Here is a 17,230-nt window from a genome sequence, read left to right as displayed (position 1 = left end):
GGGCGCCTACGGGTCCGTGTGGTGAGTGGTCCTACAGGGAGGGGCGAGGCTCCCATCGCACCGATGATGGGACGCGATATCACTCCATCATACACACACGTCACACACACACACACACACACACACACACACACACACACACACACACACACACACACACACACACACACACACACACACACACACACACACACACACCTTTTCTCCTGCGGTTTTGAGCGAATTATTGTTAGAAAAAGAGGCAGTGTTGTGTAGAGCCTTTGCTGTCGTCTCGTCTCGTGCATTTGTGTTGTGTTGGTGTGGTCCAGCTGCATCCATGTGTGTGTACACATCCAAACCTTGGCGTATTGTTCTATTTGTTTATGGACTTCAGTGATAGTGCGGCGAACTGCGAGATAGCCTATGATGTGGCGTTTCTGTCCCTGCCTCGCCCTATCCGTTCCCCTAGTCCTTTGGGAGGGTTCCCCCGAATGCCGATGGTTAGGCTACGCTGTTCGTGCACCACACCGGGCCAAATAGCGCTGAATAACACGGGGACCAACTTATCCCAGACATGCGTACAAGGCAGCAGAACCAGCAGGCTCTTCTCTGGAAAGGGATGGGCAAAAACAACGCACATTCACTTGGATCAACGCAGGAGGCTCTGCCAGTAGTATTAAAGACACATGCACGCCGCACAGCAGGGGTGGGTGGGGGGTAGCTCACATGTGAAGAGTAGGGCCTGTAATTAACGACCTAATCAATTATTTATCAACCGCTCCCTAGCCAACGGCCTCTCCCCCCCCCCCCCCCCCCCCCCCCCCCCCCCCCCCCCCCCCCCCCCCCCCACACACACCTTTCTGTCTGTCTACCTGCCTTCGTGTCACTGTTTGATTGCTGTAATGAATCCCCGTTCGTTTTGAGCTCTCTCTCTCTCTCTCTCTCTCTCTCTCTCTCTCTCCTCTCTCTCTTCTCTCTCTCTCTCTCTTCTCTCTCTCTCTCTCTCTCTCTCTCTCTCTCTCTCTCTCTCTCTCTCTCTCTCTCTCTCTCTCTCTCTCTCTCTCACACATCCCCCCTCCATCGCCATGGCAACGTGCCGCGGTGAGGGGCGGCTCGCGCGGTCTGTAGCAATCCGTATGTTTGTAGTAAAGACCTGCCTCATATAGGCCTATAGTGTCCGATTCAAAGGGTTTCTGAGAGATAGGTCTACACAGTCCACAGTCAGAGACGGATTTCTTTGTTGAGACAGGAGACAAACTAGGTATTGTGAGAAAGGAGTATTTGTGATTACCGATTCAAATGTCAGCCCTAGACCCAAGTGGGTTATTTTAAATACAGAACAGACAGCGATATAGCCAAAACATGAGGACAAACCGGTCTACACCCGCAGTTATGCAAATATTCAAACTGGTGTTTGCGTTGCAGGACCCTGGCTCTTTGTCGATTGTGTTGACTGATTCTTGGAGTCTAAGGTCAAACGGTTTGTTATGATGGATATTTACATATTGAGAGAGTGAGAGAGAGAGAGAGAGAGAGAGAGAGAGAGAGAGAGAGAGAGAGAGAGAGAGAGAGAGAGAGAGAGAGAGAGAGAGAGAGAGAGAGAGAGAGAGAGAGAGAGAGAGAGACAGAGACAGAGACAGAGCGAGAGGGTTAAGGGGGGTGTTGTGTTAGGGATGGCATTGTGTTTGGGGTGGTGTTGTGTTTGGGGTGGTGTTGTGTTTGGGGTGGTGTTGTGTTTGGGGTGGTGTTGTGTTAGGGATGGTGTTGTGTTTGGGGTGGTGTTGTGTTTGGGGTGGTGTTGTGTTAGGGACGGTGTTGTGTTTGGGGTGGTGTTGTGTTTGGGACGGTGTGTTGTGTTTGGGGTGGTGTTGTGTTAGGGGTGGTGTTGTGTTTGGGGTGGTGTTGTGTTTGGGGTGGTGTTGTGTTTGGGACGGTGTTGTGTTTGGGGTGGTGTGTTGTGTTTGGGACGGTGTGTTGTGTTTGGGGTGGTGTGTTGTGTTTGGGACGGTGTGTTGTGTTTGGGGTGGTGTGTTGTGTTTGGGACGGTGTGTTGTGTTTGGGGTGGTGTGTTGTGTTTGGGACGGTGTGTTGTGTTTGGGGTGGTGTGTTGTGTTTGGGACGGTGTGTTGTGTTTGGGGTGGTGTGTTGTGTTTGGGGTGGTGTGTTGTGTTTGGGACGGTGTGTTAGGGATGGTGTTGTGTTTGGGGTGGTGTGTTGTGTTTGGGACGGTGTGTTGTGTTTGGGGTGGTGTGTTGTGTTTGGGACGGTGTGTTGTGTTTGGGGTGGATCACCACGTTTGCAACCCCCTGAACAAGATCCGAAAATCCTTCTCAATCGGAATTCACTGTGAGTGCCTTTGGACAAGAGCTAAATGAACAAACAGTACTAGGAATATCACTTGCTTATCATCTGTCGCAGTCATCCCTGCACTCAGTGTGCTTCGTATGAACAGGCTGTTGTTGGAGCATGAATGCATGAGGTCAGAGCGCTGATGACATAAACAGTGGAGGTAGGAGTCGACCAAGACAGGTGATGGAGTCACCTCTTTTACCGTCAGCCTTGGGCTTTTACACGCCTCCGATCATCCCACTTCTGGTGTACGCCCCTCCCCGCACATACACAAACGCACGCACACACACACACACACACACACACACACACACACACACACACACACACACACACACACACACACACATCGATCACATCACTCTCTCTTGAAATGAACACAAATATTTTAGATGTAAACAGACACTGAAAGAGCAGAGAGAGAAGGATCGATGCATAAAGACAGAGAGAGAAATTTAGAAATGTATAGTTGTATGGATGGATGGATGGATGGATGGATGGATAGAGAGATAGAGACCGAGAAAGTCGTTCTGAGAAAGAGGGAGGAAAAGAGGAATAAAGAGAGACAGAGACAGAGAGAGAGAGGAAGACAGAGAGAGAAAGAGAGCGACAGAAGGAGAGGGAGACAGACATACAGAGAGAGCGACAGACAGACAGAGACAGACAGACAGACAGAGAGACAGAGAGAGATTGAGGGAGACAGAGAGAGACAGAGAGACAGAGACAGAGAGAGAGGGAGAGAGAGAGAGAGAGAGAGACAGAGGCACACACAGACAGAGAGAGAGACAGAGACAGAGACAGAGACAAAGACAGAGAGATACACACACAGACAGAGAGAGAGAGAGAGAGAGAGAGAGAGAGAGAGAGAACGACAGAGAGCCATACAGAGAGAGGGAGACAGAGGGAGAGAGAGAGAAAGAGGGAGGTAGACAGAGAGAGAGAGAGAGATACAGAGGAAGACATAGAGAGAGACAGAGAGAGACAGAGAGAGGGAGACAGAGAAGAAGTGAGAGACAGAGGGAGTGAGACAGAGACAGAGAGAGGTGGCGATGTGGAACATTCCCTCACAGCCGTCCCTCCTCTGCTTTGTTATGGGGACTTCACAGCCTTTGTTGCTGAGCTCCTCAAAGCAGCACTGATTGATTAGCAATAGAGAGTGGGAGGGGGGAGGGGGAAGGGGGGAGGGTGAGGGAGGAGAGGGGGAGAGGGGGAGGAGTGGGGGCTTTAGATTGGGGGGTTCAGGGTTCAGGTCAGGGAGTGTGCGTTGGTAGTAACAGAGCAGTAAAACTGTCGGTCAGCCGGCATAACTGATTGCCGGAGTCAAAGGTCAAACAGGTTGGTATAATGGATATTGATGTGTTTAGAGAGAGAGAACGAGAAATGGAGAGTCGGGGACCAACCCAAGTTAGAAAGAGATACAGAGAGACAGCTACACAGACAGAAAGAGAGAGGGACAGCCTGACAGACATGGAGAGATGAAGACAAACAGAGAGATACAGACAGACAGACAGACAGACAGACAGACAGAAACAGAGAGACAGTTACACAGACAGAGAGAGTGAGACAGAGACAGAGACAGAGACAGACACAGACACAGACACAGACACACAGAGAGAGAGAGAGAGAGAGAGAGAGAGAGAGAGAGAGAGAGAGAGAGAGAGAGAGAGAGAGAGAGAGAGAGAGAGAGAGAGAGAGAGAGAGAGAGAGAGAGAGAGAATAAGACAGAGGGAAAGCCAGACAGACACAGAAATATTGAGACAAACAAAGAGACAGACAGACAGACAGACAGAGAGAGAGAGAGAGATACATGTCTAGAAGACGATGAGGAGAAGATAACAGATGAAGGGGTGCCATTGAAGAGGAGAGAGAGAACTACGTCCTGTATCTCCTGCAGTCTCATGCCGGAGCTGCTACGGCGATGAGACATAAAACGACAGAAAGCCCCCGAATGAATAGGGCAGCCGTCATCACGTGACGGCTAAAACCCATGTGACCGACACCATGGAGCAACAGACAGCGAGCAACACACCACACCCTCCACATGTTCGCGTTAAGACTTATCGCTGAAAACAAGGACATGCAGAACAGGATGTGCAGATGTCACAAGCCCTGGCAGAGAATGTCAATATTAGTCGAAACAGGAAAGGAGAACAACGAAATTCATCGACAGACACTTTGTATGTGTGTGCGTGTGTGTGTGTGTGGCTAATGTGTGTTTTTTGCATGCGTGCGTGCACTGTGTGCCTGTGTATTTTTGCTTGCATGCATGCATTTGTTCTGTTTGTGTGTGTGCGTGTGCACACCTGTGTGTGTGTTGTGTGCATGCATGGGTTTGCTGTGTGCGTGTGTGTATGGTTGCATGCATGTGTGTGTTGAGTGCACGCGTGCGTATGCTCTGTGCCTGTGTATGCCTCCGTGCATGTATGTGTGTGTGTGTGTGTGCATGCGTGCGTGTGCTGTGTGTGTGTGTGTGTGTGTGTGTGTGCGTGTATGCTTGCGTGCATGCATTTGTGTGTTTGGTGCATGCACACATGTTTATGCTTGCATGCATGCATGTGTGTACGTGTTGTGTGCATGCGTGCGATGTGTGTGTATGCTTGCGTAAATGCATGTGTCTGTTGGGTGCACGTGGCATGTGTGTGTGTGCGTTTGGGTTAGGGCACTCGTGTGTCAGAGGGGCAGACCAGCCGGTTGGCTTAACACCCAGGGTAGGGGCATCAGGTCTGGTTGGCAGGGGGTCCGAGGCGAACACAGAAGAGGAGGATGGGGGATCACCACAGGGGGGTCTCTGCCTCGGCCAGCGTCTAGCACGACGTTAGCTCATAGTCAGGTACTCTCATGCAAACGGCAGGGTTTCAGACCATGCTAGCTAACACAATGACTAAGCACAACAGAGGGCTGTAGCCTTTAGGGTATAGCCATTGGATTGCAGATATATTTTAACTATAAAGGTACCACTACTGTCGGCGTTATGCGAACAGAGACTGGGCCTGAAATAGCCAACACACAGGTCTTATTCACAGAGTGTGTGGACCCAAGAGTGAGTGTTAAACGCCACATAGAGACAGTGTGGTTGTTGTGTTATCGACAACGTCGTGCTTGAACTGAGGTCTGAGCCTCAAATAACACGAACTAGAGAAGAGCTTTCCTTCCACCGGAAGAAAGAAGTGAAACGTGCAGAGCAGCCTCCTGTTAGTATTCTCAGTTGCCAGCCCGATCCATTTCGTACAGCAACAGAAACGTTCAGGCTGTGCTGTCCTCCTTTCTGTTGTTTCGTCTACTCTCTCTCTCTCTCTCTCTCTCTCCCTCTCTTTCTCTCTCTCTTTCTCTCCCTCTCTCTATCTCTCTCTCTGTCTGTCTCTCTCCCTCTCTCGCTCCTTCTGTCTTGTCTGTCTGTCTGTCTGTCTGTGTCTCTCGCTCTCTCTCTCTCTCAGTCTCTCCCTCTCTCGGTCTCTCTCTCTCTGTCTGTCTGCCTTACTCTCTCTCTCGGTCTCTCCTGGGTCTCTCTTCCTCTTTGGAGTGCTTCTGTTTTCCACTGCTGTGAGGTGTGTCGACAGCTCTGCTGCTTTTTCCTCTTATGTCATCGGTGGCCCGGTGATGACTTCCTCTTTCTTGAGAATGTATTAGAGAAGGACAGGGCTGTGGCCGACCACGCACACACACAGAGACACATAGACACACACACACACAAAAGACAAGCAGGCGCTGTAAACACATAGACATGCATGCAAACACATACACATGCATACAAGCACACAAGCACATCCACACACACACACACACACACACACACACACACACACACACACACACACACACACACACACACACACACACACACACACACACACACACACACACAAACACATACAAATGCATGCAAAAATATACTCACAAACACACAAGCACCCAACAAAACAAACACACACACACACACACACACACACACCACACACACACACACACACACACACACACACACACACACACACACACACACACACACACACACCCCCTGCCGCGATAAGGAGGGGGTTAGCCGCATCCATAACAACACCTACGTTCACAACATCTCTCTGTCAACCAACAATCAACCAGGGCTTCTCTCTTCTATATTTGAAGCATTTCTCAGTTCAACTGCTCGGTTCCATAACTGTCTCTCCTTTCTCCCCCCCCCCAGCTCGGCGTACGACGTGGTGCTACGGGAGAAAGTGGCGGTGAAGAAGCTGTCCAGACCGTTCCAGTCTCTGATCCACAGTCGGCGCTCCTACAGGGAACTCCGGCTGCTGAAGCACATGAAGCACGAAAACGTACGTCAAGTCTTTAAAGTTGCTAAAAACATCAATCCAAGATATAAAGAGAGTCAGGCCACGTCTACACTACACTGTAATCAATGTGAAACCATTTCAGTCTTCAGTGCTGAAGTATTATAATTATTTATCAGTTTATAATAAACCGTTATTATTTTTTCGTCGGTTGGTCGTTTTTCGCGCATGCTCGCCCACAACACTTTGGAGCGCGGTCGATGTCTGGACAACAGCACTATACGGTCGTCAGCAACACTCTGTTTACATCACGTTTCACCCTGGCTCCACCACAACAAACAGGGGACTGGCCCTTTAAATCCATCTGGTAGAACGGGAACGTGATGGCAGGCCAGGACCAACGGATCGATAGTAGTGTGGACAGGTTCTCAGCGGGACTGTTACTGACCCCAAACCCTTGTTTCTCTACTCCCCCAGGTCATAGGACTCCTGGACGTCTTCACGCCCGGAGCCACGCTAGAAGAGTTCACCGAACTGTACGTGGTTTTGGTATAACCCAGTGAAGGGGTGCTGTTTCACACCCAGCCGGTTTCGAACCCCAATGTCCACAGTGTAGCTGTAGTCATCGTTGAGCCAGATGCCCCTACCTGCTCCTTAATTTACATTCAGGGAATGGAGCAGACGCTTTTATCCAAAGCGACTTACAATAATTACATTTCTAAGAAGAAAGAAAGAAAGAAACAACAATATATCACTGTCGGTTCAGTAAGGATGTTCAGAGAACCAAGTGCCAAGCACTTACAATTGCTAGCTCAATCCATTCCCCATATACAGCGAAGATGGGATAAGATGCTACACAATGCTAAGTACTATTTTTAAGTGCAAGGACGTACAACATACAATTAAGTGAGCAAGAGGGGTGTGGGAGGGCTATTCAGAGTCTAGTTGAGCTCGAAACAAGTGAGTCTTGAATGACAAATATCCAAATTCAGCGGTAACTTAGTAAATTCATTCAACATAATGTTAATTATTCACCATAGTGTGAACCAGCCCAGAAGGGGTCTGGGTTTGACTCCCAATGTCAGCCGGCAGGGACCTTGATCAAGGCGCCCTTTAACGCCTTATCTCTGTCAATAACTGGCGCTTAGGAAACCGGAACCTCATAAACGACTGAAATAGGAAGAGTAACATTAAATGGACGATGCCAATGCAATATTGTTGCATCTGCATGCGCCCAAGGAGCATGAGGTTTCACTAAAGTATTTCTGCAGCTGTTTGCTTGTCCTAGATTCCGCACATACGAGCAGGTGGTCAAGTTCAGCCCGGTGTGTGTCTATTGCGTACGTGTGAACTTCCACAAGCACACATGAACTTCTGCTTTTACCGATCCGACCCTTCAGTTACCTTGTGACCAACCTGATGGGGGCCGACCTCAACAACATCGTCAAGTTCCAGCGGCTGTCGGACGAGCACGTGCAGTTCCTCATTTACCAGCTTCTCCGGGGGTTGAAGGTAATTTACCCATCATGCATTTCTTCCGAGGGAAAAATATCTTTATATAATTCTACATAATTTTTTTTAAGGTAAATTAATGTCCCTTCGATTTAATACGAACCAATACAATATTTGCTACTTTAATGAATTGATGAGTCATTTTGTTCCTACATTTCATTATTATATTATTATCTATAGAACGTTACATATTTTGAAGTATTTTCAATAGTGAAACATGATGCATCAATCTTAGTTCTCTTTTTTTTCTCATACACATCAACACTTTTTCTAATAAACTTTTGTTCATCAATAGACCTTTATCAATATCCCTGATTATTGGCGTTTAAGATTACCCTGTGGTTGTCCTCTGACCAGCAGGCCGTGGAAGCGTGGGACCTTCCAGAAACAAAGGAACCCCTTCTTTTTAGAAAGCAGGCCAACAACTGGAATGCACTGTTGACCTCTCTCCCCATTATGTCTCCTCTCTCGCCGCTCTCGCTCCTCTCCCCCCCCCCCCTCTCTCTCTCTCCCCATCGCTCGCCCACGCGGCAGTATATCCATTCAGCTGGCCTGATCCACAGAGTGAGTGATCATGCCAATCTTCCCCTAAGGTTTTACAACCCAGTCAGGTTCTACATCTCCTTCCTAGTGTCATCATTAATAGTTAACAGTGTCATTCCAATTAGAGTTTTTTCTTGTGTGTTTGCCGTCGATGCGGGTGACGATCCAAAATGGTGGCCTGATAAATCCCTTTCTCTGTGCTGCTGCTATGATAGTAGAATTTGCCTTTCCATACACCTACGTGATATGTATGTGCGTATGAATTTTCATAGATTTTTTTTTCCGACCATTAACATTGAAGTGCGGTCCTCCCCTTGTTTTTATGTCTCTCCCAGGACCTGAAGCCTAGTAACGTGGCCGTTAACGAAGACTGTGAGCTCCGGGTAAGATCAGACCGTCATGATACAGACAAACTCTCCACCCTTCACCCATTCCCTGACGTAGAGCCATCGCCATGGCAACCGATAGGATAATGTCTCTCTCTCTGTCTTTCCCCCCCCTACCTACCTCTGTCTGTCTGTCTGTCTGTCTGTCTGTCTGTCTGTCTGTCTGTCTGTCTGTCTGTCTCTTTCCCCAATACCTACTTCTGTCTGTCTTTCCGTCTGTCTCTCTCCCCCCTACCTGTTTGTCTCTCTCCCTGTCTGTCTCACTCTCTCCCTTTCTCCCCACTACCTCTGTCTGTCTGTCTCCCCCTTACCTGTCTTCCTCTCTCCCTGTCTTTCTTTCTCCCTTTCTCCCCCCTACCTCGTCTGTCCGTCCCTCTCCCCCCCACCTACCCCCCGATCTCTCTCTCTCTCTCTCTCTCTCTCTCTCTCTGTCTCTGTCTCTGTCCTCTCTCTCTCTCTCTCTCTCTCTCTCTCTCTCTCTCTCTCTCTCTCTCCGTCTCTCTCTCTCTTTCTCTCTCACATTGTCTCTCTCTTCCTCAGATCCTCGACTTCGGACTGGCCAGACAGACGGACGACGAGATGACGGGCTATGTGGCGACGAGATGGTACCGGGCGCCAGAGATCATGCTGAACTGGATGCACTACAACCAGAACGGTGAGCACACACACACACACACACACACACACACACACACACACACACACACCACACACACACACACACACACACACACACACACACACACACACAGAGGGACACACACGCATTAAAGAGTACCATGGAAGACCTACTATGTCGCAGTTATTTGAAAAGAGTTTGCTGTGTTTCTTTACAAGATGGATGCCACGGTATTGTTTTTTTTTATATCGTGTTTTTCTCTCTTCTCAGTGGACATCTGGTCGGTGGGGTGCATCATGGGAGAACTCCTGAAGGGGAAGGTTCTATTTCCTGGAAACGATTGTATCCTTATCTCCCGAAAAACTTTGCAAACGTCGTCAGATTATTATGCCGTTGTTTTTGAGCACTTAATACGCGCAGTGCATGGACACACACACACACACACACACACACACACACACACACACACACACCACACACACACACACACACCACACACACACACACACACACACACACACACACACACACACACAAAAGACCACACCCTCACACACACAAGACCGCTACCCACACACAAGACCACAGGCTGATTTGCAATCACAATTCTAGACCTTTCCGAAGGGGTGAGGGGTGGAAGGGAAAAGAACAACAAAGATCACAAAAGGTTCACTTGTTTAAGTCGCCGCATACCATGTCTGAAAGAATAACGACACGAGTTTAATTCCGTGATATAGTCCAGAGAACGCTTGAGACAAAGACATTCTGCAGAGTAAGTGAAAGGCTAAGTTCAAGTAGAACATCACTCTCTGCTATTTTTCCAAACATAAGCCAGTTCCGCTTTATGCCCGCATTTTGAAATACTTTTGGTTTGGCAACATCAAACTGTTTACACAGCAATGTCGGACCATTGACACATGTCTTTCTGAATCAGACCAATCGCAAACCAATGACACCAAGGTTGGAACTGTTATTTTAATTGCAGTAAAGGAGTTGAAGTTCAGAAGACATTGTTTTCACAGCACTCCCTCGAAGGGCACTCACCTATCCTAGGAAACAGAGGAACATTAAGCTATTCTAACGGCTTAGGCAAACTGAGTTAAATATTAACGGCTAAGGTATAACCACGTTAAATGCTAAAGGCTAAGTTGAACCCAAGTTAAAAGCTAACAGCTAAGGTGAAACCAAGTTAAATGCTAACTGCTAAGATAAAGCCAAGTTAAATGCTATCGGCCTTAGCTAAGACCAAGTTAAATGCTATCGGCTAAGCCAACAGCAAGTTAAATGCTATCGGCTTAGCTAAAACCAAGTCAAATGCTAACGGCTAAAACAAAGGTAAAAGTTGTTTGTGTTTCGGTGGGTGTGACAGAGGTACGTCACCTTCATCTTCTCGCTTTCGCCGGCGCTCTCCTTGACCCCCCCGCTGTCACCAGACATCGACCAGCTGAAGAGAATCATGGAGGTGGTGGGCACGCCCACGCCCGACCTCCGCAGAAGATCTCCTCGGAACATGTGAGGAGAGAGGGGGGGCAGGGATGGGATGAATATGAAATGATGGGTGGATTTTCCCTTACCAGTTGACAGTTGAATTCCCTTACTCTGTTACGTTCAGCTGGTTTAAGGGCCAGTGGTCAAACGCGCCCTAAGGTCAAATATGCTCCTCGTGAAAGTAAAGAACACATTATGAACTTGAGGTAGAGAACTAAAGTTTCTAATTATAAAAAAGTAAATTTCTGATTCATAAGTTCATTGATCTGTTGCTCCTCAGGAAAGGAAAGAAAACGCAATGAACCAAAATCAGAAAAACAAAAAGTTTCTAATTCTAAATAATAAATACGTAGATTTCAGAATTATAGTGAAACGCCTAAAGTGTGAGTTAATGACTTATTTTTAAATACTATGGCTCCTTGGCCTCTCTGGTCCCAGGGGAGAAATCCCTCTCAGACAACACCAACAAATCTCACTCCTCCCACCTCTGTCTAATTGATGATCAATTGATCAATAAGGTCAGTGTGGGCCTGGTAGAGTGATGATCTGTGCCATTGATCTGATTGGATGTGTCCGTGTCTCCCTGGTGGTCTGTAGGCTCAGAAGTACATACAGTCACTGCCTTTCATGCCCCAACAAGACCTGGAGAAGATCTTTAGAGGAGCCAACCCCATGGGTGAGAAGACCCCCGACACCAACCTCTTACAGAATGCCCTTTTGTTACCACATTCACCTTCCCTGACTCTCTAGTCTCTGTCAGATTTTTTAACAGGGAAAGGATGTGACATTTACATTTATGGCATTTAGCAGACGCTCTATCCAAAGCGACTTACAATAAGTACATTTGTCATAAGAAAAAATATCACTGTCAGTACAATAAGGATGTTCATAGAACCAATTGCCAAGCAATCACAATCACTAGGTTAATCAATTCCCCTTATACAACAAAGATAGCTAGGATAAGATGCTACATAACTAAGTACTATAGCTAAATACGACGTACATAAGTGCTTGCATAAAGTGCCAGGAGAAATGTTCTTACCTGGTTAAATAAAGGATTGATTGATTGATTGAATGTTGTTAGGTTGTTCGGGGTAGGATGGTTATGGCAGATTCCGTATTGTATGAGAATCTGAGAAATTTAGAAATTGTCGCAGCCATCGTTGTTAAGGCCTGGGAGCATTGTTCATTGTTGGATGGCTTAAGTAAAACTGTTTAATGGTAACTTAAAATAAAACACTTTTTTTATTCATTCATAAAAATATTAAAACAGGGTAAACTGAGATGAGAAAATGCATCGTTCAAGCTATATGCTGACGATGTGATAATCCATATTAGGAAAGTCCTCAGGTCTATCTTCTATACACAATTGTCTGGAGGTTTCTGTCTATTTTACTCTACAGTTTCCCTCTGCAAACTTTTCCTCTCTCCATTGTTGGAGCTCTGACCACGTAATCCGTGTGACTTCCCAGTATCTCCCTGAATCTCTGGCCCTGTCTGACACCAACCATCTGTCTCTCTCTCGCCCCTACCTCTCATCCCCTCTCCCCCCTACCTTTCATTCCCTCTCTCCCTCCTAAATCTCTCTCTGTCTCTCTCCCCTACACACCTCTCTCTCTCTCTGTCTCTCTCCCCTACACACCTCTCTCTCTCTCTGTCTCTCTCTCTCACTCTCTCTCTCTCTCTCTCTCGCTCTCTCTCTCTCTCTCCCCTACACACCTCCTCTCTCTCTCCCTCTCGCTCTCTCTCTCTCTCCCCTACACACCTCTCTCTCTCTCTCTCTCTCTCTCTCTCTCTCTCTCTCTCTCTCTCTCTCTCTCTCTCTCTCTCTCTCTCTCTCTCTCTCTCTCTCTCTCTCTCTCTCTCTCTCTCTCTCTCTCTCTCTCTCTCTCTCTCTCTCTCTCTCTCTCTCTCTCAGCCGTGGACCTGCTGAAGCGCATGCTGGTGCTGGACTGTGACGGCCGGATTTCGGCCTGCGAGGCGCTGGCCCACCCCTACTTCTCCCAGTACCACGACCCAGAGGACGAGCCAGAAGCCCCGCTCTACGACCAGACGCTGGAGAGCAAGGACCGCACGCTAGAGGAGTGGAAGGGTACGACAACCACTTAAGGTTTTTAAAGGGACAGCGTACAATTAAATGGAATCCCACTGGAGTTAACTAGAGTGAACAATAAAATAAAAAATAAAAAAACTACCAGAGTTAGCTAGTGGCTAATTTACATTTGTCCCTCAAAACACAGCGCACAATTAAAGTAAGCTTAAACGCTTTTAAAGTGAGCTTTAAAGCTAAAGTTAGTTTGCGGGCAATTTCCATGCGTTGTCACGGATGTACGGAGAAAACCTACTGGCTTTGGAGTTGCAAAACGTTTACTTTCAAGGCTACTTAAAGGTGCGAGCACATCTGATCAATATTTGAAGCCATTGCAGGGAGTCTAAGTGTTGCAAGAACGGAGAACGAATATTGGTAACAGGAAGTTTGTAAGTTCTACTTTGGTTTGGTGAACTTCCACTTCCTATATTCAAGCCTCCCTTATTGCATGCAGGCAGTTAGGCCTTACTAACAGCAGTAACCTACACAACACAGCCTTTGTGTGCGTTTGATAAGCCACTATAAGCCGTTTAGAAAATCTGCCTTTTCCTGTGTTTTAATGACATCACAAGTGGGAGTGTCCACCTAGATGTACGATGGATAGATAAGCACCATTTGCTATAGTCCAATTGGTTGGATGGTGGACTGATCTATCCAGCGTACATCTAGGTCAGGGGTTCTCAAAGTTTTGGCAGCTGAGGGCCAATTTAGGAACCCAGACTTTGGCTGACTGAAAGGAATTATTTTTTGGCGGGAAACGCGGACAGCATCCCAGTGGTGAAAAAAAACGTTGCACCGTGGACCTCTGAGAGTGAGGTCAAGTGAGGTCTAAATCAAGAAACTGAAGTTCATCCTTTTCAAAGTAATGTACAGTCGGATTAAAACTAACAAATGTAACAGGATTTACTGAGAACCAATGATCTAGGTGGACACGCCCACTTACTTGTGAATTCACTACATGTGTTCCTGAACCCTCCGACGCCAGCCTTCCGAGTTGCACTCTGGACGTAATTTCCGGTCTCGGAGCATTTATAGCGTCCCTGTTTGTCTTTGTGATTGTGTCAGGAAATTGGCTAGTCGTCGTTCACTGTTAGCTTCATATGCCTCTTTAGCAAACCAGCCCGAAAACAAACCACACAACTTTACATTGTATTGCACGCACAGCAAGACCATGCAATGTATGAATTGGTGACCGGAATAAAGTAGCAATGTAATGAAGTGTGGAAGAGCATATAAAATCGACATTAAAATGACCAACGTGGTACAAATACAAAGAAAATAAATCTCTTGACGGCTGCCGGCTACTCTCAGATTTCCGAAAGATGAAGGCAAAAGGGGCCGTGCCTCCGAGAAATGCCGCAAGAAAGCTGATGAACCCACCATTAGGCGCAGGAAAGGGCAGAATTTCAAACGGCTTGTCGTGGCTGACCACATTCGCACCTGGTGGTATAATATGGGAGGGGGGCCCCTTTAAGTAAAGAAAAACGGACAAAGGATCATACTCTGACTAATCTTATCGTCTCCATCTGCTTCTTTCCCTGCTGCCATTTTGACATGTCCTAACATATCCCCCCCCCTTCTCTTTCTCCCCCCCCCCCCCTCCCCCCCCCTTCCCCCCTGTACAGAGATGGTGTTTGAGGAGGTGATCAACTCTTCAGGGGCCGGCACCAACACAGGCAATCTACAGGCGGAGCAGTAGGACCCCCCCCCCCCCCCCCCCCCATCCCCCCTTCCCACCCCCCAACCACCTGTGGACCACCGCCACTCCCCAGCCCAGAATCAGACGGAGAAGGACCACAGCCCCCATGTCGCCCCACACAGCAAGACAGTTTTGGGGAGACATCGTTTTCTGCGATTATTTGGCCTTGAACCCCATCACTCAAACAACCCCCCCCCCCCCCTCCCCCCATTTTTCAGTTTGTTGGAATTTGTGCGAGTTGTCCCGTACGTTCCAACAACACCAACCACACCACAACAGAACTGCTGACGGGTCGCTGAGAACGTTTCTGGTCGGTGGAACTACGGCGCGTCCCTGGGGATCCCCCGGATGCCTCGAGGGCCCGGAGGCGACGTGGGGATCCCTGGAGGCCCCTGGAGGCCAGGAACAGCGTTTTAAAAACAACGGTTTACTAACGGCACCAGGCCACCACAAACACACACACACACACTCTAGAGTTTAGAAAACACCTCTAGGTCTTCCAAAGCTACAAGTGAACTTGGCCTAAGCCCCAAAACCTTAACACAGATGCCGTAAGCAGTCACACACACACACACACACACACACACAACACACACACACACACACACACACACACCACACACACACACACACACACACACACACACACACACAACACCACACGCATAGACACACACATAGACAGACAGACAGCCAACCAGACACAAACACACACTCACACAAACGCACACACAAACACACACAGACAAGACAGACACAAAGACTCACACACACAAACACACACACAGACACACACACACACACACACACACAGAGGTCTTATTTATAGCAGCCAACAGTCATGTGTTCTTGTTCCTAACTAACACACGTTGCAGTGATATATTGTTTGCATGAATTACTTATGCATTTTATGAAGAGTATATATATCACTATATAAGACACGTTTGACTGCTTGATGTCTGCCAAATCAGCAAAATAACTACTTTATGACCAAGATCCACTATGAGGCCGCAGAATGTGACTTGTGTGTTATTATTTAGATCAGAGGAGAGTTGTGGTTTTTTTCGTGGGAAGTCATTCGTTCGTGAATGACTAGAAAACAGTTGCAGAACATAGCATATACACATAATAAGCTTACAGTATAACCTATAGCTTCGCGCTTCTGGCTCTGCACTTGTTTAACGCTCAATGCTATATCATTAGCGCCATTAGCTACTTATCAGCCCTGTCTCAGTTCAACATGGCGACCAAAAGACTTGGGTTTTGGGGTGTTTGTGCCGATTTTTTATGTAAATACATACAAGTGATGAGGGTTAACCGTCAGAAGCCAAGGTAGCGATGATGAGTGAAGAAGATGTCTTTGAAACTATCCAAACAATCAAACAAATTAAACATTTTGCCCTATTTTTATTGATGATTTATAGGAAGGGATAAACAATGACTAATAATCAACACTTTAACCTCATTTAGAAATCACGAGGAGCTATCATTAGCACACAGTTGATAGCCAATCGGCACCAGGGAAAAAAAACCCAGAACTAAATCCATTATATGTTTCAACCAGGGCACAAACTCACGACCATAACATTACATTAGCACAGCATTGTCTTTGCTCTGCAAGTCATAAATCTGATGGCTTTAGAGTTATAAGAGCCTTAATGGGGTGATTCAACAAGCAATCTATGGGCTTGTACATCAGAATGCATCATGGGCTTTTTTCGCTGGCCACACGCCATTTTGTGGTGACTTGGAGTAATGTTAAGTCCTAAATCAACATAAATTTACATCAAAGCTACTATGACTCAACATCGTCTTGCCATAATGACAAATTATTTCACGATTAACAACTAAACAATGACCAAACACCATTACTACCAATAACATTCCGATGCTTCCAAAATGGAGGCAGTCTTTGAGTTGTGACGTCAGGACGTACAAGCCCTATACTAGTAAACAAACACAACATCATAATCGCATTCTCTATGTGTGGTTCACCCTGGTGTTACTGCTGTACTTGTTGCCATTTTGCAAGATGAAGATAAAAAGCTATCTCTCAAAACAAACATACTACTTCACACAGATGTATGAAATATTAAAACCCTGTCTCAGTGGAGGTGTATAGGTTAATGGTGTCCTGAATCTTTTTGAATGTTCCAGTGTTTTGTGATAACGTTGATGTCAAAAGGTGGTGGATATGTGACCAACTGCTACTTGAATGTAAATGTCTGTTCAAAGTGAGAATGTCCTTTTTTTATGGATGGTGGCATGTCTTTTGTTGAGTTTTTCTTTTTTTCTGTCTAA

The 17,230-nt window shown here is 47.0% G+C and overlaps 1 protein-coding gene across 1 annotated transcript in view; it reads left to right on the top strand.

The window, feature by feature from the left end:
• Positions 1–15,544, top strand: part of mapk11 (mitogen-activated protein kinase 11) — a 15,912-nt gene extending 368 nt beyond the window's left edge. The window contains 13 exon segments of the mRNA XM_030355327.1: positions 1–21; positions 6,509–6,638; positions 7,071–7,129; positions 7,994–8,105; positions 8,640–8,669; positions 8,984–9,031; positions 9,575–9,689; positions 9,924–9,995; positions 11,087–11,140; positions 11,143–11,165; positions 11,739–11,817; positions 13,060–13,233; positions 14,856–15,544. The exon segment at positions 1–21 is cut by the window's left edge and continues 368 nt beyond it. Of these exon segments, the coding sequence (XP_030211187.1) occupies positions 1–21; positions 6,509–6,638; positions 7,071–7,129; positions 7,994–8,105; positions 8,640–8,669; positions 8,984–9,031; positions 9,575–9,689; positions 9,924–9,995; positions 11,087–11,140; positions 11,143–11,165; positions 11,739–11,817; positions 13,060–13,233; positions 14,856–14,929 (991 nt within the window). The 3' untranslated portion in view covers positions 14,930–15,544.
• The last annotated feature ends 1,686 nt before the right edge of the window (positions 15,545–17,230 follow it).

This window comes from Gadus morhua, chromosome 4 (assembly GCF_902167405.1).
Source record: "Gadus morhua chromosome 4, gadMor3.0, whole genome shotgun sequence".
Taxonomy (NCBI): Eukaryota; Metazoa; Chordata; class Actinopteri; order Gadiformes; family Gadidae; genus Gadus; species Gadus morhua.
Note: the sequence above shows the minus strand (reverse complement) of the source record. Positions and strands in the feature narration are given on the sequence as shown.